Below are 27,750 nucleotides of genomic sequence, written 5' to 3'. Positions count from 1 at the left end.
ATGTATGTTCATCAAATATTATTTCCTTATGTCCTTTGGATTTAGTATATTGAATATTATTTCACCATTAATTGATTGTCGTTCTATAAAATTTTGGTAAATGTACAATAGTACAAATGTACAATACTTGACACCTTACATATATTAATGATACAATAGTTATTGCCTTGATTTTATATAATGATTAAAAATATTTAATTATATTTTAAAAAATTCTTTCTATCAGGATTCTTCCTATTACTAGCATTTTTTTTTTTTGGATAGAAATCAAATAACCTTATTTTATTTTCTAATTATTTATGTATAAATGCATAATTATTTATGTTTTTCACTGTCTCAAAAGTGTATTAAATATTTAAATACAACTTATACATTCAAAATACAACTTATATATTCAAAATATTTTAATTGGAATCTTTTTTTTGTAAATTATGTTTACTTATCAAATGAGAAATCTTTCTCTTCTTTGATGTTTTCATTAGTTAATCCTCTTATTATAGGAAAAACAAAAGAAATTAGAGGAAGTACATGTTAGCTTATGTATTTTGTGAAAGTCGATTTACATACAATTTACATATATAGTATAGACATTTTGTTAAAAATTTGATTTGGAAAACATTTATAACACCTTCTTCAACCTAAAGAAACCTAGGTTCCAAATCCAAATGAATTGAAGATGTACAACTGTACAAGATTATTGTGGTGACGTTGTAATGACTAGATTAATGTTGAAAATTCTAACAAACAATAGACTTTGTATATTATTAGTTAGATTTGCTTAATTTCTCGTGACTCATTAACCATTTGCTTATGCAAGTCCAACATTGTAATTTAGATAAGATTAAACCTAAACCATTAATGACAAACTTAGCGAAGTAATTAAAGGGATCACATTAATCATGAGGTTCATGACATGCGTTTAATATTCAAGGAAATAAACGAGCAATAATTTGGAGAATCTTACGAGTTGTTAAGTTGTCAAAAGAGGGTCTACAATGTTTTTAATTTTTTGTTATATTCTGTATGTGTTATTTTAATTGGAACAACTACACGACACACGTTATTAATTCCTTAAGACCCAAAAGATACTTCCTTTGTATTTTTTGTTCATGAGCAGTGAATAATATAGAAGGGAAAAAAAAAAAATTTGTTTACGTAGGGTATAATCAAATTTGTATCAATACTTATTTCACTCCCTCCATATTTTAATAAGTGTTACAGTTTAACTGACACATAGTTTTAGGCAATTTAATTGACTTAAATAAAATAAGAGGTAAGTGGGGTAGTTGGAGTATTAAAAAATTATAAAAGAAAGATAGTGGGGCTAATAATTTATTGAAAAGTAATGAATGTGAGAGAAAAGATATAATAATAATAAAAAATAATAAAAAAAGTAATAGTGAGTTTAGGTGGGGACCATTAGAGGAGAGAAATATAATATTTAAAGTAGTTTTTTGCCAAAAAAGAAAGTGTAACACTTATTAAAACACGGAGGGAGTATATAATTTTCTATTATAGGTTGATAAAAAAAATGTTTAGATGTTCATTGGATTTTTGGAATTGAAATTAAAGAGTTTGAGTAATGATTTGTAAGGAAAATGCCCAATTTTATGTTCATTTTGAGAAGAAAAACAAAACTCTTGTAAATCGATTGATGTTTAGACAAAATCCCATTTCGTTGTACTACGTATAACTAATATTTTTAATATATGGCTAAATTGTAAATTGCACCACACTAAACAATATTTTGTTGGGCGATTTTAGTATTTATTTACTTTATTTATCTATATTTTGCAGTGTGATTTGGTCTTAGAAAATTTTAAACCGCACTAAATCTGACCGTGAACATACATCCCGAGATATTAGTTGATAAACAAAAGTAATAAGAGTTACCAAAAATATTAGCCTAAAAGGTAGTCTATTAGTAGTAATAATGCGTAATAAGCTATATATTCATACTCTTTTTTGTAGAGGATCAAGGAGTGGAGGGATGGTTAGTCCCTCCATCTCCCCTCGGTGTGACCGGAATTCGATCCTCACCCCTAGCACCCTCCTGTGATTTTTCTGTATTTCCAAACATACATAAAAAGTTAAGAAACTAAAATTAGAGAAAAACTCTTTTGAACAAGATCATCTCATTAATAATTCAACAAAATTTTGTTGAAGATAAATACGTTATTGATAAATTAGAAGGCAACACTTTAAGATACATTGATAGCGTAAAATGAAACAACTCGTATTTTGGATTCATAAAAATCAACTATAACGACTTGTATTGAAGGAGGAAGGGGATAATCGGAGACGCAAACACAATAATAGAAATAGAAAGGTAAAAAAAGAGGTAAGAAACCAATTAAGTGCAACTATTTTGTGGCCGCAAAAACTACACAAATGATTTGCAACAAGAAAAAAAGAGACTATTTCGTAGGTCATTTCCAAATAAAAAAAGGCTATGTCGTAAAACATTTGGTCTTCAAAAAGACAAAAAAAGTGACAGAAAAATAGGTCCATTTTGTATATTCTTGGACCATACCAAAAATGTATGTTTATAATCAATGAACTTAATCATTCTTCAATTGTCATACTTTAATTGACTTTTGCGGTTATTACACCATTGTAATGGGCTATATTTATGATCTGTTTATTTGTCGTTAATTGAGAATATATGCCCCATCATTTTCATAATTATTGTAAACTAGTTTGACATTTCACATTTCATAATAATTCTAAACTCGTTTGACATTTCACATTGTCAAACTCTATTATATATAGCTTGAGTACAGTGGCATTAGGGATAGACACAAGAATGATTAACAAAGAATAAATTGGTTTACATGTGATTCATATATATATATATATATATTAATTTGATGCGTTTACAGATAGGTTAAAACAACAAAATTCCTTTGCTAGGACATTCGTAAGAGGCAAAATAATACTAGCAAGTAGGACATGAGTTAAAAACATGAAGTATTGTTAGTGGGGTTTATATGGCACAAGTTACTCGTATACACGTATATAAGAAAGCTTTGTTTTAAATTCAAGACCATTCAAATTGTCATGTAGGATCACTATGTCCTAGCTTAACAACATAATGTATTTTTTCTGTTCACTTTTAGCTGTAGTGTATTGTCTTTATGCTTTGCAATACATAAATAATTGAACGCTTCACTTTTCTGAATCTATTTTAATACTCTATATGTAAGTTACAAAGTACATATCTCTAACAACTTATAACCTTTGTTCCTTTGATTTCTGAATAAGTGATCAAAATATTTATTATTTATTAAAATAGGAATCAATAAAGCTCAATTAAGACAATTATTATTAAATTTAAACATGTATGTTGAAGGAGAATCTAAGTCGGTCTACCGAATCTTTGTTGAAGTTTTACTAGTATAGTCATTATTTAGTCAATGTCTAAATGGTACAAAAGTATGAAAGTCATTGTAGGTCTAAAGCTGTTACTAGTTTACTATACCTATGACCAAAAGGAGAGGCCCTTGTATTTCTTACAAAGTAGTGTTTATTCACGGTTGAGGATCAAGTGTATGTCCAACCTTGCATCACTAAACTATTATACTTACGCAAAAAACTATTATACTTACGCGAAACTTCTAAGTGATTTCTCTTACTCTGTTTGTCTCATAATACTCAATACATATTCTATTTGACGATCTATATGACGACATACATTTGAATATTTGATCTATAATTGATTACTTATTAGGCAATGAAAACATAAAGTATAAAACAAACTTTATAACATTGATTAGATTGATATGTCAATTTAGTTGACTTAAATAGTTAATGGTCCACCAATGAGAAATTGAATTGAACGATATTAATTTACGCAATACATGCATACAAAGGAATAATTGAATGACCCATATAGATACATACAGTATTTCAATAAAATTAAAATTATATCGTTTTACTATTAGGTATAAGGACGGATCGAATACGATCATTTCAATAATTAGGTCATATATTATTCATTATATTTATATAATAAGCGTCAGAGCTCCATCCATGATTAATGTAGAGCCGCATTTAACTAATTACTTGTACATAGTAACATGAACCCTAAACTAGGTTCAATTTCTCTTTAATTTTTTTCCTAGCTCTATAATTTGTTCCAGCCAAATATTATAGATAACTAATAATAAATTTACATTTCTTTTTACTTGCAGCACATGCACGTTAAATTTACACTGAATCTACAAAAGAGAATAATAATAAGGTTAAAAATTTAAAGCCATAACATCGAGAAAGATCAATGAGATTTTTTTTTTTTTTTTGACAAGAGCAATGAGATATTTTGTGGAATGTACTTATTTTGATTTGCAACAAACAAACGAAAAAAAAAAACCTTAAAAACTTTTTAATTTTTACCATGGATTCACTTATTGGCTGCCTCAGTAGTAGTAAGAACAACATATAAGGTCATGATTTAATTGTTGCCTAAAATCTACCTTTTTTTTTATTATGTGCAATTTTAGAGTATTATTTAAGACATATACAAAATTTCAAAGTTGCACATAATAAAAATTAAAAAAAAAAAAAGAAGAAGAAAAAAAGAAGAAAAAAAAAGAAAGTCGGAGGTAGTATTAAGGACACCAAGTAATCAAAATCTTGAATGTTAACAAGAGAGTAGGGGCAGAACCCATAAATAAAGCAACAAACTAAAAGAAAACATAAAATCCACTCCTACCACAACAACCAAAAAAAAAAAAAAAAAAAAAACCAAATAATAAAACAAACTCTAGACTTAAACCAGTCAATACAAAAAGTTCGGCACCAAACGAAACAAAGTTACGCCACTCAAATTCTCCAATAAAATTGTTTATTAACTGTCTTCTTAAACAGTCATGTACTCTTTTTGTTTTATACAAGTGCATCATTTAAGTGATAGATGTCAATGCTTAACTTAACCAATATTCTATATATAATAATTTTAATTTTCTATTAACATCATACTAGTAAAAAGTTAACATCATGAATATATGTATTGTTAGTTTATTAATCCAATAAACTCTTTTTTTTTCGCAATAACAATTACATTTATACATTAATAATAATAAATGATCAAAGTAAGTATATAGATGCCGTTCAAAAAAAAAAAAAAAAAGGTAAGTATATAGATAGTGAAAAATTAAACATGATACACTAATTAAGAAATAGAGGGAATGTATAAATAATGTAATAATATAATGTATATGCTCGTATTGAGCTGCATTAGTATATTAGTAGGCAGTAGCTACCTAATCAAATTATGCATTTAGCTTTAATTTCTTGTAACAACTAGCAAACAAACATCAACTTCAACAAGAAAGGTCCTTCACAATTTCAAAAAACATAATGAGAGAAGTAAGTATTTAAGTTTCATAAAACATAATATAAATTGGCCATGGATAGAAAAATAATGCAAAACATTTATTTTTTTATGATATTTTTTTTTTTTGAGGGAATTTTTTTTATGTTACTTAATGAGAACAACTGCAAATAAAACAGACCAAAAAAAAAAATACACCACTATGGAGGAATAAACGTGGAAATTAAATTCACACCTCTAATATTCGATCTTATATACTTCCTCCGTTAACTATTAATTACAACAAAGGGGTATTATTTGTGAGACATAAAATATTCCTTTGTTGCAATTAATATTTAACGGAGGAAGTAAGACTTTAACAAGGTTCCGTACTTTAGTTTTACAAATTAAAGTCGATTATGTTTAAGTCTAGCCATTCCTTAATTAGCTAGTCAATTCCTCGCATAATTTTTTTTTTCCAGTAAAAGATGAACCACTCTAACCTCTTAATTATATTTTCTAATCAAGTTCGGACAAAATAACACATTATTTATATAAATAAAGGTAAAGCAAAAGGTTGTATTTATCTTTTTTTGAAAGAAACGTTGATTTTATCTAATTGAGTCATCCTTCCTTAACTAGTCAGTTCGCCGCATAAATTTCTCGCTTGAAAACATGAACCACTTTAACTTCCTAATCATGTTTGCTAATCAAGCTAATATAAGTCATGGCAAAACATCACATTTTTGGTAAGGCAAAATTTAAAAGGTTAAGCTATTTAAACATAACGGTCTAATACTATGAGTCACGTGCATGGTCATGAACTATGATTACTCAATTTAGGAGACATAAATAAAGGAAAAAAAGAAAAAGTAATTAATAAAAAGTAAAGTAATAACCGTACACAACTCTTCTGCCTTGCTTTGCTCTTCTTTGTCTCTCTCTAGTCCATGTTTTCATACTTTACGTCACTACAAATTATTATCAACTCTCTTTTCTTTTCTTGTTTTCAGAAAAATTAAATAATGAAAAAGAGAAATGTGAAAAATAGTTTGGTATAACAATGAAATGGCCTGACTGCGCCGAATAACAGATATTATTCTCTCTTTACCCTTACCATTGAGGCATTGAGCCACCCCCAAAGGCCAAAACTATATTATGGGCTCCTTCCTTTCTTTCTTCTTTCTAGTTTCTATATAGTTCGTTTTTCTTTATTGCACATAATAAAATTACTAATAATAATATGATGTGATAATATTAATTTTGTTACATAAATAAAGAAAAAATATAATGTTTAGTGCGAGTGTATGATTCAATTATTATCTCGTATCACTACTATGAAGTATATATGAATCATATTATAGTGTTACACGTGATACAAATACAAACTTATATGGTTTACTTTTAAATGTGTTAATTTGAATTTAAAATTACAATTTGATAGCTAAGAGTTGGTTTATTGTCATTTTCAATTAAACTAGTATCAGTAAAATCAAACAAACCAAATAATTACAAAGCGAAATTCAAATAAATTAATAAATCAATTTCACATAACCAAAACTTAAAATAAAAAAATAAATAAATAAATAAAAAAAAATGAGGAAAAGATAGATCAATTTGAATATGATTTCTATATATATCATGTGAAACAAATCTTGGCATGAAATGTTCTCATGCTATAAGTTATATACTTATATCTAGTACATAATGCGATCTTGGTTATCTCTCCATAAATTAAATTCGTCTCATTATCATTCGTAATTATCATTACCACCGTGTATTATCAACAACTGTAAGAGTATGTTTTGTCCAATGATCCCATAAACAAACAAAAAAATAATTACCTAACAATTACTTAAAACCAATAAACCACACATGATTTTCCTTCCAATATATTCCTCTTCGATAATCTTCTTTTGCCATGTCTTATTCCACCATGGCCCACTCTATTGATCATTTTTAACCAATAGCCACAATCAATATCATCTCTACCAATTCTATATCTATATGAAAAATCAAGAGTTGGCTTCTATTCAAGCCCTACTATATACTTCACGTATTGCATAAAAAATCACCATCAAAGAACCTAGTTAAGGAAATAGTCATTTTGAATTTATTTTATCAAACACTTGACTAATTTGAGTAACTTCAACACTAAGTCAAGCCTCAAAAGTGTTACTTTATAATTAGTTATTTAGAATCATATACATTCTTTTATGGCTGTTTTAGAAAATAAAGCACAATTTAGTAATCACCCAAGCCCTAGCTTCTATGTATTATGGCTATCGTGAAACGCATATTCAAGCGTTATACTATACATTTCCTTGAACGATATCCGATCTCTAGTAAGTTAAATTAAAATACTACCTTTGTTTCTTATTATGTGCAACAATGGATATTATTTGTGAGACATAAAATATAACTTTGTTGCACATAATAAGAACAAAGGTAATATACAAAATATCTTAGCATGACTTTAATTTGAATATATAAAATTAGGTCTAAAGGTGCAATATGTACTTCAAATCACAAAAAATATCTACAATAACCATTTTAGTAAGGGCTTTTATGCGCACACTAAATATATCATGATTTGAATAATATAGTAAAAATTAGAATTTTCTTGTTAGTGTTGTTACTTACAAACGAGTGCTCATATCGATTGAGACGTGAGTGAATGAAAATATAATATGTGTTTATGAAAATTCTAGCTAATTAAAGGTTGTATTTTCATAATTTTGTTTGTGATATTAGAGAGATAATATTACAAGTACGTAAGGAGGCTAGGGTTGCGTCGTCCATTAGTAATTGTGATGGTGCCATGCATTTTGATGTGGTCATAATACGTTTTAAAGTGGTGATTTCAGATTTCCCTTTCTTATTTTGAAGTCCAATAATTTCAAACTCAATTATTAGAATGAGAATAACAATTAAACTAAAATATTTGCTTCAACTAACATTATTCAAATAAAATAAATGACTAGTCCAAATCCTTATCCTCTAATAGATCTCCAATTCCTTTAGAAGTTGGATATATACATGGTGCATTACTCTATCCCCCTTTCCAAAAAAACTTGAGTGGAAGATTATTGAAAAATGTATGGTGCGTGACCACATTTGGTTTGTGATTCATTATATCAGTAATATCAACTAATTATAAAAAAAATTAATTTAAATATTTGTTTATTCGAGTAAATCATTTTCTATTTTGAGTATTAAATATATAATAATTATTTAAGTATATGCTAATTAGAGTAACCTCTTTTCCCATAGAACTAATTATAAAAACAAATTAATTATAACCGTATTGCAAATGTGCTTGTTATAATTATTTTATTATTTAAAATTTGAAACTAAAGCAAGGTTTATGTAAGATTGGGTAGCTAGGTAGGAGTGTTTGAGTTCATGCATGGCATGCTTGATTGTATCAGTATTATACATTAGTATTCTATCTCTTTAATTTGGCTTGGCCTTTATCGTTAACTTTTTTTTGCAAAATTGGCTAGAACAGCACAAACTATTGCTTGGGTGCACTCAACAACACGGACAAACTTTAAGTGGAACAATAAACAGCATGAACTTTGAGGGTTAGGTGTAGTAAATGACATAAATGATTTCCGGTCTCCGGCTACTTTTTTTCCAATGAAATTTACATGACTTCTACAGTCACTAAACTTGATAATCGGTTCTACTCTATGAAATAGGTGATCGTAAGTTACCATTCACATATATATAAGACGAGGACAAAGACTATATTCCTTGAAGACTAAGCTGAAGGTTGAAGACAAAGACTCTTGACCAGTGTTTCCTTTACTTAGTAAGCTAGTTTTGATACAAAAAATGAAGAAGACATGCATATTAATTAGGGTTTTGTATGAAATTAGGGTTTTGTATGATTAATTTTGATTAATTTATGGGTAAATTTTGGGTTTGGTGTGATAACTTTAGACAAATCCCAATTACAAAGATTATATATAGTAGTCACGTAAAGGGAAGGAGGGGCTAATTTTATTTTTTTAAAAAGTAGCTGCAATCCAATGAAATTTTCGACACCGGAAATTATTTATGTCATTTACCGCAGCCAATCCTCAAAATTTGTGTTGTTTATTGCTCCACTTAAAGTTCGTCTGTTGAGTGCACCCACACAATAATTTGTGTTATTCTAGCAAATTTTGCCTTTTTTTTTTTTTTTGAATCTTTCCTAATAAGAGGGAGGTAATGCTTTACTATTATAAATTTTTTGTGTTATTCCTAATAAGAAGGCGCATATCATATCAAATCATAACCAATAACAACTTAATTCAGCTCTTGTTAAACAGGCAAGGTTCTTTAAAAATAAGGATAAGATGTTAGTTGCATGGACTTGCATTTAATTAATACTCCATAGAACATAGTCCTTAAAATTAGACCAAATAATAAGTAATTGATATATATGATGTTGTCTGGTTTCAACTCCGAAAAATAAGAAAGTCGGCTTGGGGTAGTAATCAAAGAAGTGAATGGATTGATTCCCTTAAAGAAAATATTGTTTAGGAATCTCATTAATTAAATACATTTAATTGTAATTTCGATTTCTTCCAAAAAAAAAAATAAAAAAAAATTGTGATTTCGATTGAATTAAATTAATCAGTGGTTCCCTCCAATCAAATAAAAATAAATACAGTAAATAAATCAGTGGTTAGTTACTGAAGTTGAGCAATTAGCCCATTCTTTCAAGTTCAATGAGGTCTGAGAAAGCTAGCTGTCAAATTACAAACACCCTGCTTCTTGTTTCTTTTGTGCCCTGCCTTGTGGCCCTATAAATTATTTTAATTTCTTTCAAGAAATATACTTTTTCATAAAATGTTTTAGTATTTCCTTTGAATTAAATTTATATCCAAGATACAGTATTTAAGGAAATAATTATCACTTTGAATATTCAGCTTCAAAAAAAAATATATATATATATATATATTATATATATAAACTTTGTTACTCGAAGTCATAAATTTAATTATTTGCTCAATTACAATACTCTATTAGTAGAAGATTAGAAGTACGGAGTACGATGTATATAATGGTTTGATTATCAAAGTTATTTTTCTGGTTTGATTATCAAAGTTATTTTTCTATATAAATTGAATATATCTATGCTAATACACGTATTCACTCTAGAAACAAATAATATTAGTGGTACTTGTCAAATAAATAAATAATAAAAAATATAATTGTCAAATAAATAGATAATACAAAATATAGGGGAACATAATATTCTAAATTAATTACATCAAAAATATAGTACATCCTTCTAACTTTAAAATATTTATTAAGTACATCAAATGGTTTTGGCCGGTGTATTCTTACATTCTAACATTGTATGATTCTATTTTGTCATTCTAAATTCTAATCCTTCTAATATAGAAGGTTAGAAATATCTACCATGCACGTTTCTAATTAAAGGATCAACTATATAATATGGTGTTTATTTTTTATTGTCTTATTAGTGCTAGTATAAATTTCCTCAAATATAAGTTCAGGGATAAATTAGACAAATACAATTACGCTATTAATTATAAAAATAAGTTTTGATATATTCACATAAAAACTCTTTGAGTTCAAATATCAAAAGACCAAAGAAAATTAATTCTACTACATCGATAATATGTTCACAAAATTTTGATGAGTTTACATATAAGTTTTATTGTATATAAAATAAGTTCTAATAAAGCAAAACAATGTTAAATTCTTGTAAAAAAAATTATTGTAATACGGAGTAGAAGAAATAGTTAATTTTGCAACAATTTAATTTTTTTTTTTTTTTTTTAAAAGACAGCTATATATAGCATTATAGCCATAAAGTCATACCAATCTACCAAAATACAACAAATAAATGAAGAATTATTATGAGTTCGTTAAAAATATATTGGGAGATATTTTAATTTTTATTTGTTTTTGGGAGACCCGAATTACAAGTTAGTAGGTGCTAGCTGTGTTGTTGGTCCAAGCTCAAATATCAACTCGCTTAAAAGTGAGAATTCGTAAATCGTAGAACATATGCACGAGAAAATTAAAGGAGCTATAGTAACAAATTAAAATTAAAATCAAGGGACTACAATTAAAGCTAGTGTCAATTTATTTTTAAAAGTACGAAGCTGTATTTGATTGGTACGTTTACTACTCCTATTGCTTACAGCCTAGAAAGAAAATGCTGGTCTCTAAAGACAGAAATAAAACATAAAACCGTTATTCTGCCCATTCGGTAAATCACTTATTTGGCGTGACCGTGTAACAATACTTATTCATAAAATGAAATAGTGCAATCCAACTCAGTTACTCCATATATTCAATACTAACTATGCCTAGTATATAAATACCGGCGGTATATAAGTGAAATGATAAAATTACCGCTAGGTAGATATAGCATTTGCCATTAAATTGTTTTACTCGATTGGTTATAAATTTTCAACGTGACAACATTTACGTAAAAATGGAAAAGTGTAATCCAACTCTGTTACATTTAGTACTAACTATGCCTAACATATAGATAAAATGATGGATTACCCACTAAGACCTTGTTTAGTTCAACTTAATGTTACTTATTTCAGAAAAAATAAGTTCAGATCAAATCAAATCAGAAAAAATAAGTTCAGTTCAGATCAGATCAGAAAAAATAAGTTCAGATCATAATATCGTTTTATGTGCAGTTCTTTATCGCTAAATATCTTTAATTTCTTAATGAAAAAAATTATGAAAATTATATATTAATAAAATACACATTATTACGAATCTAACAAGACCCCATTTCATATATTTTTTCTTTATAGATTATCGTACACTTAAGGTCAAAATTTGGTCAATTTAGACTTTCAGATCAGATCAAACCAGATCAGATCAGATCAGATAAGTTCAGATAGGCAAATATAAGATGAACTAAACGGGGCCTAAGTAGCTCTATCATTCGTGGAACCTCCGTGAGAAAGTTGCTAAATAGCATAAGCTAGTTGAGGAAGCAAAGTTGATAATACCAATCAAAAGTTAAGTTAAACAATCAACAATAATTACCATGTAATGCTAATTGCTAATGCATTACATGGTAATTATTGTTGCTAATTGCTAGTTGAGCTGTTTTGCAATACTATACAACAAAATAAAATTGCTTTAAAGTATTAATAACTAAATATTAAAAAAGAAAAAACATCTTTCCATTTTCTCTCTTTTACACGCCATCAATACGATTGGCATTCTTCCTATAAATACCAAGGCTTCCATACTCTTTCTTGCCGCAGTTGCCATAATAAGCTCTTTTCTCTCTCTAGATCTTTCTCTCTCTAGCTTTTTAAGTTAGTTTTCTCTCCTTAGCTCCTCTTCTTAATTACAATTATTATTCCGTAATCACATTAATCAGAAAAGGAGCTTAGGTTGAGCTTATCAAAATGGCATTCTCAGCTACTCAACTCCATGAATTAACCGTTCTTTTTGGCATCCTTGGAAACATTGTTTCCTTTGGGGTCTACTTGGCTCCATTGTAAGTTCTCCCGTCTCTCAACTCACTCTGTCGAGAATTAATAGTCACGTTGATTCACACTGTAATCGATCATTGTCAGAACTGATACAGTGTAACAAATGAATCTAGACGGAAGTACAATGTTTATAATTAGTATATATGTTGTACTATAACTTGGTTTATTATATTTGATTTATGTTATTTTTTTTTTTTTGGGTATATATAGGCCAACATTTTGGAGGATATTCAAGAAGAAATCAACACTAGGGTTTCAATCCATACCTTATTCAGTTGCACTATTTAGTGCCATGCTATTGTTGTACTATGCCTTCATTAAGGAAAAGAATGGTTTTATGATCATCACTATCAACACCATTGGTTGTGCTATTGAAGGCTCTTATCTCATTATCTACCTCATTTACGCTCCTAAAAAAGCCAAGGTACTTACACAGATTCATTCTCGATCTTGTTAGTATGAAATACTGCCTCCGTGTCTAAAAGTTTTGTAACTTTTAGAGATATAGGGAGTATATATATTTATCAAAATTCACTAGTTACAAAAATAGTAACATTTTCTAATGAATGGTTTATTTTGTATAGGTGTACACATTCAAGTTGTTGGGACTATTCAATGTAGGGTTTTTTGGGCTTATAGTGCTTACAACCATGGTGTTTGTTCATGGGTTGGATGAGCACAATATGTTGTCGAAAGGCGGTATGCGTGAAAGCGTTGTTGGATGGATCTGTGGCATCTTCTCCGTTTGTGTCTTTGCTGCTCCTCTTAGTGTCATGGTATGTAAATTTTATTCATTTCAAAAAAAAAATAAAAAAAATAAAAAAAAAAATCTAAGGTATGCATGATTATTTATTAATAATGTTTCTTTTGATGGAAATAATTGCAGAGAATGGTGATAAAGACAAAGAGTGTAGAATTCATGCCATTTTGGCTATCATTTTCCCTCACACTTTGTGCGATTATGTGGTTCTTTTATGGATTACTCATTAAGGACTTCTACATTGCTGTAAGTAACTTTATCCAATCTAATGATATTTTCCCGTTTTAGTACTCTTAACATCTAGAATTAATTGTCACGTTAACAACATATATATAAATATAAAAAGTATATAATATAATTTGAACTAGCTAGTAACGTGACAACTGATGTTTATTTGAAATGTTATCTATTTCAGTTGCCAAACATCCTTGGATTTGCCTTTGGGTTTATACAAATGATACTATACATGATATACAAGGATTCAAAGAAGAAGCTAAACAACAACAATGGTGATCTCATGATTAAAGAGACAAATATCATGCAACTTCAAGAGTTAGCTGTTGATATAAAGCTTGGAAAAGTTGAGAAAATTGAGCAAAATGAGCAACAAAATAAGCCAGCTGAAGCTATTGAAGTTATTGTAGAGGAGATGGTTGAGGTGAACAACAATAATAATGAGGGTGATAACAACATTGTTAAGGAAATTAATGGGAAAGCGACCAATGGCGATGTGCCACGTGGAGAAGGTGCATGCTAAGTATCTTGGGTGTCCACACTATATATGCTATGTTGATGAAAGATGATGCATAAAAAATGTTGGTGGGTCCATTAATCACAAATGGAATTTAAAGGGAGCAATAAAAGGAAACAAAGGTGACATGGATGTGTTTGGAAAAAATGGAGGAGAAAATATAGGGAGGCTAAAATTATTTATTTGATGTATATTTTATGATGTTTCTAGATTTAATTGGAGTATTTCATTGTACTTTTATTATTTCTTTTGCCATGTATTTCTCTAACTAGGTTAATAATTTCATTGCAAGAAGTTATAGGGGGAAGATAGATTTCATTTTAGTAGTAAATATAATTATTTTATGTAGACTATTGTACTTGTACCAGACACTTCTTAATTCAATTGAAATTATCATTGCCCCCAAAATATCTTAGCTTTGATTTATTTTTTTTTTCTAGTACGCGATAATTAATCGTTAGTTAACGGCCATATGAAAATTATAGTGAAAATAAAGCGAAATAAATCGATCTTACTCTTAACAATACTAAATTATCATTATCAAAGTTTGGTAATTTATTTTTGTTTTATTACTTGACTAAACTTTATACACTCTAATGATCTCTTTCATGTTGATTACCTATAGAAATTCTCACCAATTAATATGGTAGTTAGTATTTAGTTAAGCTCATTCAAATTATTTGTTAAGCTTTGTAAGCTTTCAATATGCATGGCTGCCATTTTCAATGTATCTTATTGCATTTGGTGGCTCAACAAAGTTATGTACGTGTTTCATTTAGGTGTAACTTTCATGTAATGAAACATTTTAGCCACAAAAAGGGCAAAAAAGGGGATATATTAAGGATTTCACCAACACAATAATTCATCATTATGTTTTTTAATTTTGAAGTGTATTTTGAGTTAGATGATTAATTTGAAATTTGTCCTTTGTTCGATGTGTTACTTAAACAGCTTGGTTAAATATCTAAATTTTGTACAATCTCTTTTTATTTGTCATTTTTTTTTCAAGCAATTATGATAGTTGTTCAATTGATCTAAACGAGAAAGTTGTTAAGAAGCTAAGATTTAGAGAAATAAAACTACTTAAGTGCAAAGGACATGACATTGTCCATAAATAAGAAAATGAAATTTCAACAAAATTGATGGATTAATATTAAACAATAAACAAACATGCTTAAAATTCTGATGTTGAACCGTTATGGAATTTTTCTATTTTGCATTCTTCGATCAAATCAGTGGATAAACCCTTCTTGGTCCTAATAAGATATAGAATTTTATGCTTTAATACCAATTATACCATGATAAAGCAACATTAAGTCATACACAAGCCGATTGCATTTTGAAAGAGAGTTTGATAACATATATGCTCAAAAGGGTTCCATCAGAAAGCCAAGCCAATAGATGAGGTTATGGGTGAAATATCTCATCGTTTTTATATGTTAATCATTCTCCCTTCTTGTTTCATTCAATAACAAATTAAAAAACATTATTATGACATTTTCTTTCCTAATAGACAATTATTCGCTAAATTTAATTATTAGATACTTACAATGGAATCAAGAAGCAATGCATAATAAAGAAAAACATGTAAGCCAATATTATATATGTGTGCATGTCATTATAGTATGATACATAACTACTTGCAATGCATTACTTTATGTTTTCAAAAGAAAACCTTTAGCTATTTTACGTTGAAGCTTTATTACATAGATCATCTTTAAGTGGGATAAAAAACATTAAAAAAAAATGACTTCAAGCATATTCTCTTAACATGAACTAAAAGTACTATCATACATTGATTAAACAATTAAACCTTAATTAGTATTTATGTGGCACCTTTAATTTACTAGCACTAGAATAGTCAATGATGCAAAGTATGAAATTCAGCGTAGGTCCAAAAATACCGCAACTTTAAGCTTAAAGAAAGGCTCATGTACAACTTTGAAAATCGTATATGCTAATGTTTAGTCACTGTTGAGTTCATGCATTAATTAATATAATATGGACAATTAACGTTGATTTAATCTTTCTAGATTACAGACTTACAGTAGATCATAAAGTACAAAATTAATTAATAATTAGCACAAAGATTCTCAAGTTTTCCTCCTGAATTCACACCATACATTTTATCGGTACTCTCTCCGTTTCTTTTCTATGCTTACGTTTGGGTTTTTTCACAAGTATTAAGAAAAATACTTTCGGTGTAGGTAAAATGGCCTGTGAATATTTGTTTTAAAAGTATACAAATATTTTGTAAATGGGAATAGATAAATATTTTAGTAAATGAGAATAGATGATTTGAGACTAATTGAATATTTTAGCAAATAGAAATAGCTAGTTGCATTAAATATAGTTAAATATGAAGGTAAGTGTGTAAAATTATACGTAGTAATTAGAAATTGTAACCAAAGCCAGGAAATATTGTCCAAAATAGAAATAACCATAGAAAAGAAAAAGAGGGAATAGTAATTTCAAGTCAAAGGGACTGAAAATGTGCTAGGGTACAATTGCTCTTTATAAAGATCAACAACCATGGTACAATTGCCCTTTATAAAGATCAACAACCATACAATTAGATAGACGATCTAGTGGGTAGACGCAACTTTAAAGGTAAGATATGTAGTGATAGTAAATAAAACATTGGAATAGGATTGGAACTCATCTACATCGTCAATTGGCTCTTTATAAATTTATACACCTATAATAAAAAGAAGAGACTAACAGACATGAATTGCATATGATAATTTAATATTTATTTTAAACTTATATAACAAAACAGTACAAATTTAACAAAATCACACGTAATTATATTTCATTTAATACAAGAATATTGTATACACGATTACGCGTCTATGAATACTCATGGTCATCTACATCTTTGCACAAATAGATTCATTGGATGCACACAATCCCATACTACAACATGACTTGAGCTGTTTAAATATCGTTTCAGAAATCAGGTAATTAAGCACACAAAGCATGAAGTGGAAAAGTAAAATGAAATGGAGTGGAAGTTATGTTAAATACACCCTATAAATCAATCAATCAAATAAAGTTGTATTTTTTTGGTTTTTTCCTAATTATGGAGAGAAGATACCAAATATTGCATCACAATACAAGTAGTTTGGTGATGCTAGTCCAAAAGCATTTGCGTCATGTGATTAATTGTGTGCACAACTAATTAAAAGTGCACCGCAACTCGGTCACTAGCTAATTTTATTAACCATAATCATTATTAATTAAGTAATTATGACCAAAAGAGCAAGTAGATGCATGGAGGAAGAAAAGGTCACCATTGAAATTAATAATCACCCACCCATCAAGAAAGATTATGGAATCTAGTCAAAATTTGAAAATGTTCTCCTTCAATGGACTTGTGTTGATTATATAAGAGTATCTTTGTTTTAGTGTTTTTTTTTTTTTTTTTACCTTTATTACGGAATAAAGATCATAAATTGTCTGCTCAAATTTAGTTATTGTTTATTTGGGTTCTCAAATAGCGTTATTGTTAAATCCTTAAAATTGACTAGGAGATTCCAAATAAAGTTTTACACTTAGATTAAATTTTAGAAGGATGAAGCTAGCCATTGAGTTTAAAAGTGATATGGTTAGTGATAAAATCATAAGTCCTAAACTGATGTGGGCATATAGAGGTTGTTAAATAAACACAATAGTTTCAAACACAAAAAAGTTTATATTACTATACTTATATATCCGTTTTTTTTAATTGACACGTTTTGACTTTAACACTATTCACACACTCCCCTTTAATCGCGTTTCGTGCTTTATACGTAATAAAAAATATAGTCCTGTGGAATCTTGTTAGATTCGTTACGATATATATTTTCAAAATATCAACTTTTCATATTTTTTACTTATTGATAATTAAAGATATTAATGGTTGAATTTGTGCATAGGCAAACGTGACTAAAGAGAGGTGTCAACTAAATTGAAACGGACGAAGTATTAGCTAGGGGATTCATAACTAGTATTCCTTATACTAATTTCGACCTTTACATTACTCTAATTTGAGTTGCCAGAAAATTCTGCCATATAGACATTATTTACGTGCACTCATTTATAGCTGCTTTGATTCTATTTACGTACTCTGTTTAATATTAATTTCTTTTACTATTTTTAGCTTTGCTTTTGTTTTCATCGCTTGAATAAAAATGAACATAAATTATACATTATTACATGTCGATTGAAATATATTGATTCACCAAAATTTGTTACCGATCAAAACTTTAATTTTGTTATTTTATTAATAAACTTGTATTATATCAACACGTTTTTAGGGATGTCCAATCCCACACTCTTTTCAGATCAAACCAGATTGGGACCTTGGGCTGGACAATTTGTTGATCGCCTCTATGTAAGCACCCTTCTAAACCCCCGAGAGGTGCTAGGGTACATGTAACACATTAGATTCACTCTAACCCTTAATTAAATTAGCTAGTTACATTTGAAAAGTCGGTGTGACTTTGGGGTCTTGAAAGTTGTGACTACCAACAAAATTAACACACTCCAAAAATTCTATAGCCAGATGTTTGGAAGAAATAAATTCCAATAAGAATGACAAGTGTCACCATTCAATGAATGTATAGACTCAAAATTAACTTTTTCAACAATGTTTATAAAATCAATCCTATATAATTGGTTTTTGAAAAAAGTACAAATATAAAAAGAGGAATTAAGTAAACCACTTTTCTCTATTTGTCAAAATTATTTGAAAGCTGTAAACCAAAGATCTTTCACTATCAACGGTAGATAACAATTTGAGCTATCAACTTAAGCTATTGCATGATTGAGGGGTCTCTTTCACACGGTCAAACCTTCCCCATATAATTATTATTATTTTTTTTTACTGAAAAAGACTATAATAATATTAGGATAATATATATGTAGAAATATATATTTCCTCCGTTCTTTTTTTATCGCATCACTTACTAGTTTAGGAAGTTTACTTATTATTGCATCATTTCTTTTTTAGGATAAAAAATATCTATGTTCACACTGCAAATACCCAACATACCCTTACTTTTTCACACTTACTTTTTATTTTATCTTACATTACATGGACAATTTTGTATTTTTACGTTTCTCTCTCTTACTTTTTTCCACTACCAAATTTTGCCTCCAAAACCCTATGATGCAATAAAAAAAAACGGAGGAAGTATAAGCATTAAATATACTTTATAAAATGAAATTAAGTTGGGAATTCATGACAAAATCACACGCATATCGATGTAATTAATGTTACTTTATCCTAAACATTTCATTTTTTAGCTTCTTATACATAGCCCTTAGGGCTATGTTTATCATTTTCCATAATATTATTATTTTGCAATGTGATAATATTTTAAATGTGATTTAAGAAAATACTAGGATCCTTCCTCACAAAAGCAAGACGTTCAGATATTTCTACCTCAAAAAGAAGAAGAACAAAAAGAAGCATAGATATTTAAACTCTTATGTACAAAGTAAATTAAAACATTAGGAACAAAAAGGAAAAAAAAATAAAATAATGTTGCAACTTTGTGTTCACAATTATCAATCATGATTGCTAATTTACTACCATGCATAAGATTATTACTCGGTGGTATAGTTTTGGAACGCAAAGACAATAATATTTGTTGGGAGATCGAATTTTAATTTTCTTTCGATTGCAGTCTAATCTGGCTTAACATGTTAGATGACATACTTGCTCATGTAATACACCTAAAGTCACAAAGCAACAATACTTCAAAACTCAGGGCTACATGTTTTAGGCAAAAGTTTGTCAAGCTTAGTGGTTATGAATCTTATGATACATCCGATGTCATAAGAATCCTATCATACTGCTTAATATCTTGGATTTTGGGTTGGATTCAAGCAACAAATTTGCTTCATATCGTGTGTTGATTGAGTTTAACTAGTGGGCTTTAATTGAATTTTATATTTCAAAGATAATTCATTTGATTTAATAATATATAAGGGACCATACTTGTTTTCCATAATAACGTTGTTTAATTGAAGTTAGCCTACCTGACAATTGACTCTTCACAAGTTGTGTATGTGGATGTTCATGCGTATTTTGTATGGATAGATATTGTATGAGATATAAATTTACACATTGTGTGAGATATATTTTGTACTTCTTTTGATTAAAACATATCTAAAATTAAAGGAGATTTCTTAAACCCTTGGGAGATTTCAATTTTTATCTATAATTACCCATCTTTTATCCACATTATTCACTTATAATGGGCATCCATTATGAATGATTTCATTTTTTTGTAGTAAAAAATTAGAAAGGATCGGATCTTTGTTGATCCTGATAAGTTTTTATGGTGACAAATAAATTTCTACTATAGACTGTTTGTATTCTTTGCAAAGATGACCAATTCAATATGTTTTGCATTTTGGATATTTACCTTACTTATGAACTTAATTAACTAGTATCAATAATAATGCTTAGGTTGATAGGAAAAGAACCTAATTCTAGGGAAAGCTAAAGGGCCGGGTTTAGCCCTTTTATTAGGTGATGATAGCACAGGCACTTTTCTTATATGAGAGGGGCGTGAAATTGCTTCTATTGGGTCCTCTGTGGCTTTAGGTTGTATGTGTAGATAAAGAAAGGTGTGCACTGTTACACCGATCTATTTATAGGCGGTTAATCTTTAAGGAAGAAATTGACAATCTATTCCAAGTTCTTTTACTCATTCAGAAAGTAATAATCTATCCCAAGTTCTTTTACTCGTTCACAAAGTAATTTTTGTCGACTAACACCTAAAATTTCACTATTTGCATGTCAAAGTTTTGTAGAAGCACACTCTTTCTTTCTAGAAATTTTTATTTTGCTTTTTGAATGAAGTGGACATTTACTAGGTTGTTGAAAGTTCCTCACATCATCTCTTAAGCATTAATTTGCTTAAGTGATGTAACACCAATTGTTATGCACAAGTGTGTTATTTTTTACAGATAGATTTCCCGTGATTATCAGTCTATCTAATTGATAATTTGATAAAGAGACGGTAGCTGCTAGATCAAACTCTAAGGACATATAACTCTAAGAATATATATATAAGTAAAATATTTCATTAGTTTTATTTGGAGTTGATCCAGCTCAAATTTTGCACAAATGTAGCTTCTTCAATTCATTCTTAGGTCAATTGCCATTTGTAAATTGAGTTGTCAAACTAAAGAGCGTCATGATACTCAACATGACAACATTCCACAACACCTAATGACAACCACAACACCATACACTACTATAATTAAAATCTTTATTTGAAGCAACATCATAATGTTAATTGCTAATTAATTACCTAATTAACATACAAATTGATCATCTTTTTCACCATTAAGGGCACAATTTATGTTGCCAACTTTTCTTTGATATCTCTTAAGATCCTAAAACCATGTGAGGCCTAAGGAAACAAAGCAAAGTGCACTATCAAATGACTCCCCATGCCTTATAATTTGGAGGGATGTTGTCCGTACTTTCTTCCCACTTTGTTAGCTTTTAGCGGTCTAAATTAAACCCCTTAAAAACCCTTTTAATTTTTGATGAATGGTTATAATCCTATGTAAAAGTCATGTGGCTCCAGCTTTGCTACAATTGGCTATACTATTTATAATATATTATAGTATTATACTAATTTAGTCTAATGTAATGACTAATGTCCTTAGTTTGTAGAATATAATCTTACCAAATGAACCACAGTATAATTTTTTTATGTAAAAGTTTTATAAGGTACAAGTACCAATGACACCTTGCTTGGTTTCTTTGCATCTTATTCTCTGTTTGCTATTATTCTTTACTAATTATTGCCCAAGAAGAATGGAAATAAAGTCATGCTTTCATGGCTTCTTGTCTTTGGCCCTCGTTAGAAAATAAACTATGAAAATAATAACTTGCCATTTTTTTTGGCTCTAAAAAGAACAAATATAGAAAGGTTAGTCCAGTATTTCCATTCTATAATCTAACTCATGAGTAGTCTAATATAGGTCCACCTAAAATACATAAAAAGATAGCGTAAAAAGTAAAAATATATTTACGTTCACTTTTAACATAGTTTACGTATAAATTTTTTGAATTTGACATCGCGTGTATTTTAAATCTAATTCTCTCAATACTAAACTCTACATTTTCTAAAGAAAAATATATTACAAGTACGTATACTATCGAGGTCAAAAAGTGATCTACATCCTGATATATCTACATGTGGCGACTCAAAATTATACCTGCATATGATGACCCAAAGCTGTAACATAATTAGCCGCATGATCAACTTTCCTGTAAACATGACAAAGAATGAGCATTGGAGAAATGACCTACCAGATGTTTGATGTCATCCAAAAGCACATGTATATTTTTCATGGGCATTGAAGCCTACCCAGCAAAATGCATGAAAAGTCATACATTCATGGCATCTTTTCTTTTGATCCTTGTTAAAAAAAATAATAAACCATGAAATTTGTAAACCATCAAAAACTTGACAAGTATTACATGTACTGGGAACATAAACAAATAAAAGTAGCCATGCATGTTCATACTTGATTCAAGAATAAAAATTAAAGCTTTAGGAAACATTTTTGGCAGAAAAAAGTGTTGGTTAATCAACTAATAACTTTACCCATCGTATCAACAGATTATGCGTCCCTTTCGTTTTTGTTTAATAAGGGCAAATCATTCAATTGCTGCCAAGATTCATTTTTCAGAAAGACATCATGATCACCCCATTTGATATGATAGGCAATAAAGGTTTCAGATTACGACTACTTCCTTCGTTTTAAAATAGCTATACCATTTTGACTTTATGCGTTCTAAAATTTTTTTACTATTAAATCAATAATAATATTTTGATAAAAATTTCGTTAAAAAAAGTTGGTATATTGAAATAATATACATTGAGACATGCTCAATAACATAATATTATTTGTTTTTATTTATTAGCAGAAAATATAGTCAAATTAAACTTAATCAAGGGAATAGTGTTAAAAATTACTAATGTGCAAATAATTTAAAACAAAGGTAATAATATAATTGTGTAAGAAAATTCGTGTGCATTGAGGGAGCAAACTGCACCAATGCACCATAGTTGTTCTTACAATAGGTGGGTCAAATGGTCAAACTCTCCATTATGTCCTATAGCTACTAGTATAGTATCATAAATTTGTTGTTAACATTAACATTTAAGTTTTAAAATTATAATGTACCTGTTCTAAAATATAGGATGTATATACTTGCAATGCTAAATAATTTTTGTTTTCCTATTGAAATTTCCTATTCTTTTAAAATCTTGTGTCAGGTAAAAACATCTTGTTGCTTGATTGATATTAATTAATTAATAGAAGATAATTAATTTCCTCACTCTTAGTAAAGTTTTGTTCATATCAGTCAAAGGAGCAAAATTTACAATTGGTTGTACCTTGCTGGCTATATACACCAGGTCGTATGGTGTATAAAAGTGTATAGAATAAGTGAATTGCCCGGGCTTTATAGGAAAAGTGTAAATAACAAATTAAAAAGGTATGAAGGTGATAACTTTTAATTGGCTTATAATTTTTATAATATCTAATTATAAAAAAATCATATTGTAAAACATAATTTTGAATTAAGTCTCTTATAATTTTCTTTTTTATTTTTTTAAAAAATTTGGGTGTACAATAACATAGATTAATTGGTTGAAATGGTAGCTTAAATTAATTAAAAGGTACTTTGATATAAGTAAAAGTTACTTAATATATACTTGTATATAAAAGTTACTTGCATTTTATTGATAAATTAAAAGTACTTTGTTTAAAGGAGAAAAAAAATCAAATCTCAATGTGTGAATGTAACCGTATGATCCTTATAAAACTTATTCAATATGTCCTATACACATTAAAATCGTATAATATATATTAACACTTGCCCCAAACAAGGTTTATGTAACCCCAAATTGGTTAAAAATTAGCTTAAAACGATATACATTATTAATATTATAAATCGAGTGTACACAACAAATTTAGGAATTAAGTCGTACATTTATAGGTGTGACAGAAAAAAGTTAAAGATTTAAATAACTTGAGGAAGTATGTTTGTTCTCTTTTTGGGATTAGTGCATAAATATGTCGACACATTAATTTTTTACTTATATAGATGAACTTTAGCCTTGTACTTGCATTTGACCATCTTCTTGAGACACATTCATTTTAACTAAACTACGAGAACTAGAGCCTAAGAATCACTTTTTTTGTTAAAGGCCACTTAAGCCTAAGAATCAAGATCGAAGTAGGTAATGACTAGTTTAAGTTTGAAATCATCGAAAATTATTATTTCATTAACCCTATGATGATTGACAAGCTTAAAGTACAAGGGCTAGCGAATTAAAATAAATATATGGAAGATTGCAACGTAGTTGTGAGAACGAGTAATTTATTGAATTCTTATTTTTCATAACTTCTTATTCAAGGGCAATATGCGTTGTAAAACCATTGGTGATTGACGATGAATAAATGAATTCAAGGGTAGTATATACGTCGAATGTACATATGTGGTAAATTTAATAGAGTCATAGTGAGTCAGGCTCAAAAAGTGGCTATATTGGCCTTTTTGTTTTCTTTTACTTGTCCCATTAGATCGATTTTCATTTTAATTGATGGTTGAATAATGTTAAGAGAGACATTTATGCCAATAGGACTGGTCATTATTCACTAGTACATCACTGTTCTTCAAACATGTAAATGAACATATAATACAAACCTAAAGCCCTAGCTAAATTAAATACTCCTCTAATCCCCTTGTATTTGCCCCATTTTCAATGTGCACTACGATGGATGTATCGAAAAAAATTGTCTCACGTTAAAAAAGTAAAAATAATGTTTGTTTGGAATGTAGAAAATTATATTTGGGTTTGAATTATTGGAATTATTATTGTTGTTGTTGGAGTAATATAGAAGTTTACTTTTGTTTATTATTGTAGGTAATGTAAATAGAGAATAAACAAGAAGAAGAATTTGGACAAATTTGCTCATTTCTTCAAATGATCTTAAAAAGTGTTCATCTTCTGCAAATTTGCAAAAAATAGTGTTTCATATTACAAATTAAATATCATCAATAAAAAAATAAAAAAAAAACTATTAAAAAATCAAAAATTAGTATCTTTTTTTTATTTTTTTTTATTTAGCTATTAAATCACACAATATTAAAGATTAATAACAACAAAAAAGAAGAAAAAAAAAAAACTTAAAATCAAAGAGAAGGAAGTCATAAAAATAAATCAAAATTCAAACATAAAATGGAAAATTCTCAACATGCAAGATATGGTGAATGATATTTAAAAGTGAAAAGTGAAAAGTGAAAAAGAAAATGAGTCTTATATATTTTGGATAGTGAATTAAGAGAGTTTGAGTATGAATCTAGAGAGAAAATACGAATCTTATAATTTTTTTTTTTGAATAGTAAAAAAATCTATTAATAAAAAGTCACACGACATATACAAGAGAGATTCTTATAAATTAAATAAGAGAAAATAAGTATTATGAACTTAGAATAAAAGATGAGAGAAAAAAGGTCCTGTTAATGAATGTTCGTAAAATAATCAATAAATTATTCATTTAGTACTAATGCACATACAAAAAATTTCTTTTCTAAAAAATATGAGCACAAAATTTGCTTGTGCAAATGATGAGCAGAAAACAATTGCTCATTTTGTGTAAATGAGTAGAAATTCGCGCAAATAAGTAAAAATATGCCTTCGATTGTATGATACAACCGATTTCATGATAAAAATTACCTTTACTGTATACAACCCCTTTTTTTTTTTTTTGAAAGAATATGCAAACCTTATTTTTAAGTCTTTCTTCACCCTTTTTTTTTATTTTTTATTTTTTTTATTATTATTATTATATATATATATTTTTTAACCTTTTGTGTAGATAATACTCATTCCGTCTCAGAATAATTGACACTTTTCACTTTTTTTCTCTACTTTGACCAACCTTTTTTTTTTTGATATTATATGAAATAATATTTTTAATAAAACTTGATATTTCAATAATATATATTTAGGTAAATCCATAACAACTTATTTATTAACATTTTATTTTTTATAATATGAAAAAAAAGATGGTCAAAGTTAAGAAAAAAAATCAAGTGCGTCAATTATTATGAGACGGTGGGAATAATTGTGAGGAACATTTATGAAAGGTAATAATTTATCAATTACAAGTATGAGTACAATAATAGTATTTTATATTTATATATGTTGCAATTACTAAAAATGGAGAAAGCATGATGTCCCATTCCCATGCTAAACCAATTTAATTATAACAATATATGTTGGAGGACATGTTAAAAGCTGATTATTCTTACTAATGTGGATCAACAACTCAAAATTCTTCCTAAAACTATAAAATATATGGAGGGTACAAGTACAAAAGAAGTGTACCTAAAACCTAAAATGGCCGGCTACCTCAAAATTAGATAGGTATCTTTGCAGTAAGATTCCATTTGTTATTAGTAGATTCGATTTTATTAAGGCTAAAAATGATAAAAAAAAAAATAATTAAGAAAAGATGATCAAATTGGTAGTAATATAATTAAAAATAAGATTAGGAAGTGATCGATGATGCATGCTTGCAGAGTTAAAGTAGACACTAATTTGTCTAATTATAAATCAATTAGGCAAAATGTAGTGATTAACAGTAACTAATTAACCATGTTGCTTAAATTGTCAGTGCTAATTTTTGTCATAGTAGTAACATGCTTAAGTTAAGTGAATTTAAGGCCGAAAGCTAGCTAGATACTAAAGAATTTTTGAGCAGATTCCAAGTGGTTTGGAGAAGATTCTATTTGACTTAATTTTTATAAATTTAGTTTATTGCTATTTATGTCAATTTTTAATGGTATCATAGTATCATTATTACATGTGAAATCATAAGGTTGTGTTGCATTGTTGCAACTTGTAGTGTTATGTTTGCCGGAATCAGAAGCATGAAGTTTGTCGACATTTTAAATATTTCCTTTTTCGTATCAACCTCACTCTTTTGAACTACGGCGGATCTAGAAATTGAGCAATCCGGTCGAATATATGTCTTGAATTTGTTAGTCCTTTTGTAGTGATTGTCACAGGGGTCTTGTTGCCTATTAATGTAGCTAAATCATTTTTAGTGAACCACATATTTCTTTGGCTAACTTTTAGGTTACTAGTTTATGTTTATTCCACTATGTTTGGGTAACTAAATACTTTCCGATACTCACGCTTTCTAATGTATATAATTCTAATCATTAATATATACCTAAAAATATATAAGTTTAAAATAAGTTTATGAATGAAAGTATATATTGAGCCAGATTTAACAAAACCGTCATATGACTATTGATTTTTTAATGTCACCAATTTTAATGAACTTAGAGTGTATAAATAGTGTAAAATGCAAAACATTGTGGCTTAAA

The 27,750-nt window shown here is 28.3% G+C and overlaps 1 protein-coding gene across 1 annotated transcript; it reads left to right on the top strand.

The window, feature by feature from the left end:
* The first annotated feature begins 12,484 nt into the window (after positions 1-12,484).
* LOC110697836 (bidirectional sugar transporter SWEET9-like) lies at positions 12,485-14,720 on the top strand. Its single transcript, XM_021875235.1, has 5 exons — positions 12,485-12,818; positions 13,024-13,237; positions 13,398-13,589; positions 13,700-13,819; positions 13,989-14,720. The coding sequence occupies exons 1-5, from the start codon at positions 12,727-12,729 to the stop codon at positions 14,328-14,330; spliced, it is 960 nt and encodes a 319-aa protein (XP_021730927.1). The 5' UTR covers positions 12,485-12,726; the 3' UTR covers positions 14,331-14,720.
* Positions 14,721-27,750: the final 13,030 nt, after the last annotated feature.

The sequence above is a fragment of the Chenopodium quinoa genome, unplaced genomic scaffold (genome assembly GCF_001683475.1).
Source record: "Chenopodium quinoa cultivar QQ74 unplaced genomic scaffold, ASM168347v1, whole genome shotgun sequence".
Classification (NCBI taxonomy): Eukaryota; Viridiplantae; Streptophyta; class Magnoliopsida; order Caryophyllales; family Amaranthaceae; genus Chenopodium; species Chenopodium quinoa.
This window is presented reverse-complemented; position numbering and strand designations above follow the sequence as displayed.

Excerpts from the sequence above, each read along its gene's own strand:
- LOC110697836 (XM_021875235.1), top strand. The coding sequence starts at position 12,727 with ATGGCATTCTCAGCTACTCAACTCCATGAATTAACCGTTCTTTTTGGC. Across the intron at positions 13,590-13,699 it reads CTGCTCCTCTTAGTGTCATG|AGAATGGTGATAAAGACAAA; the intron begins GTATGTAAATTT and ends AAATAATTGCAG. Across the intron at positions 13,820-13,988 it reads TTAAGGACTTCTACATTGCT|TTGCCAAACATCCTTGGATT; the intron begins GTAAGTAACTTT and ends TATCTATTTCAG.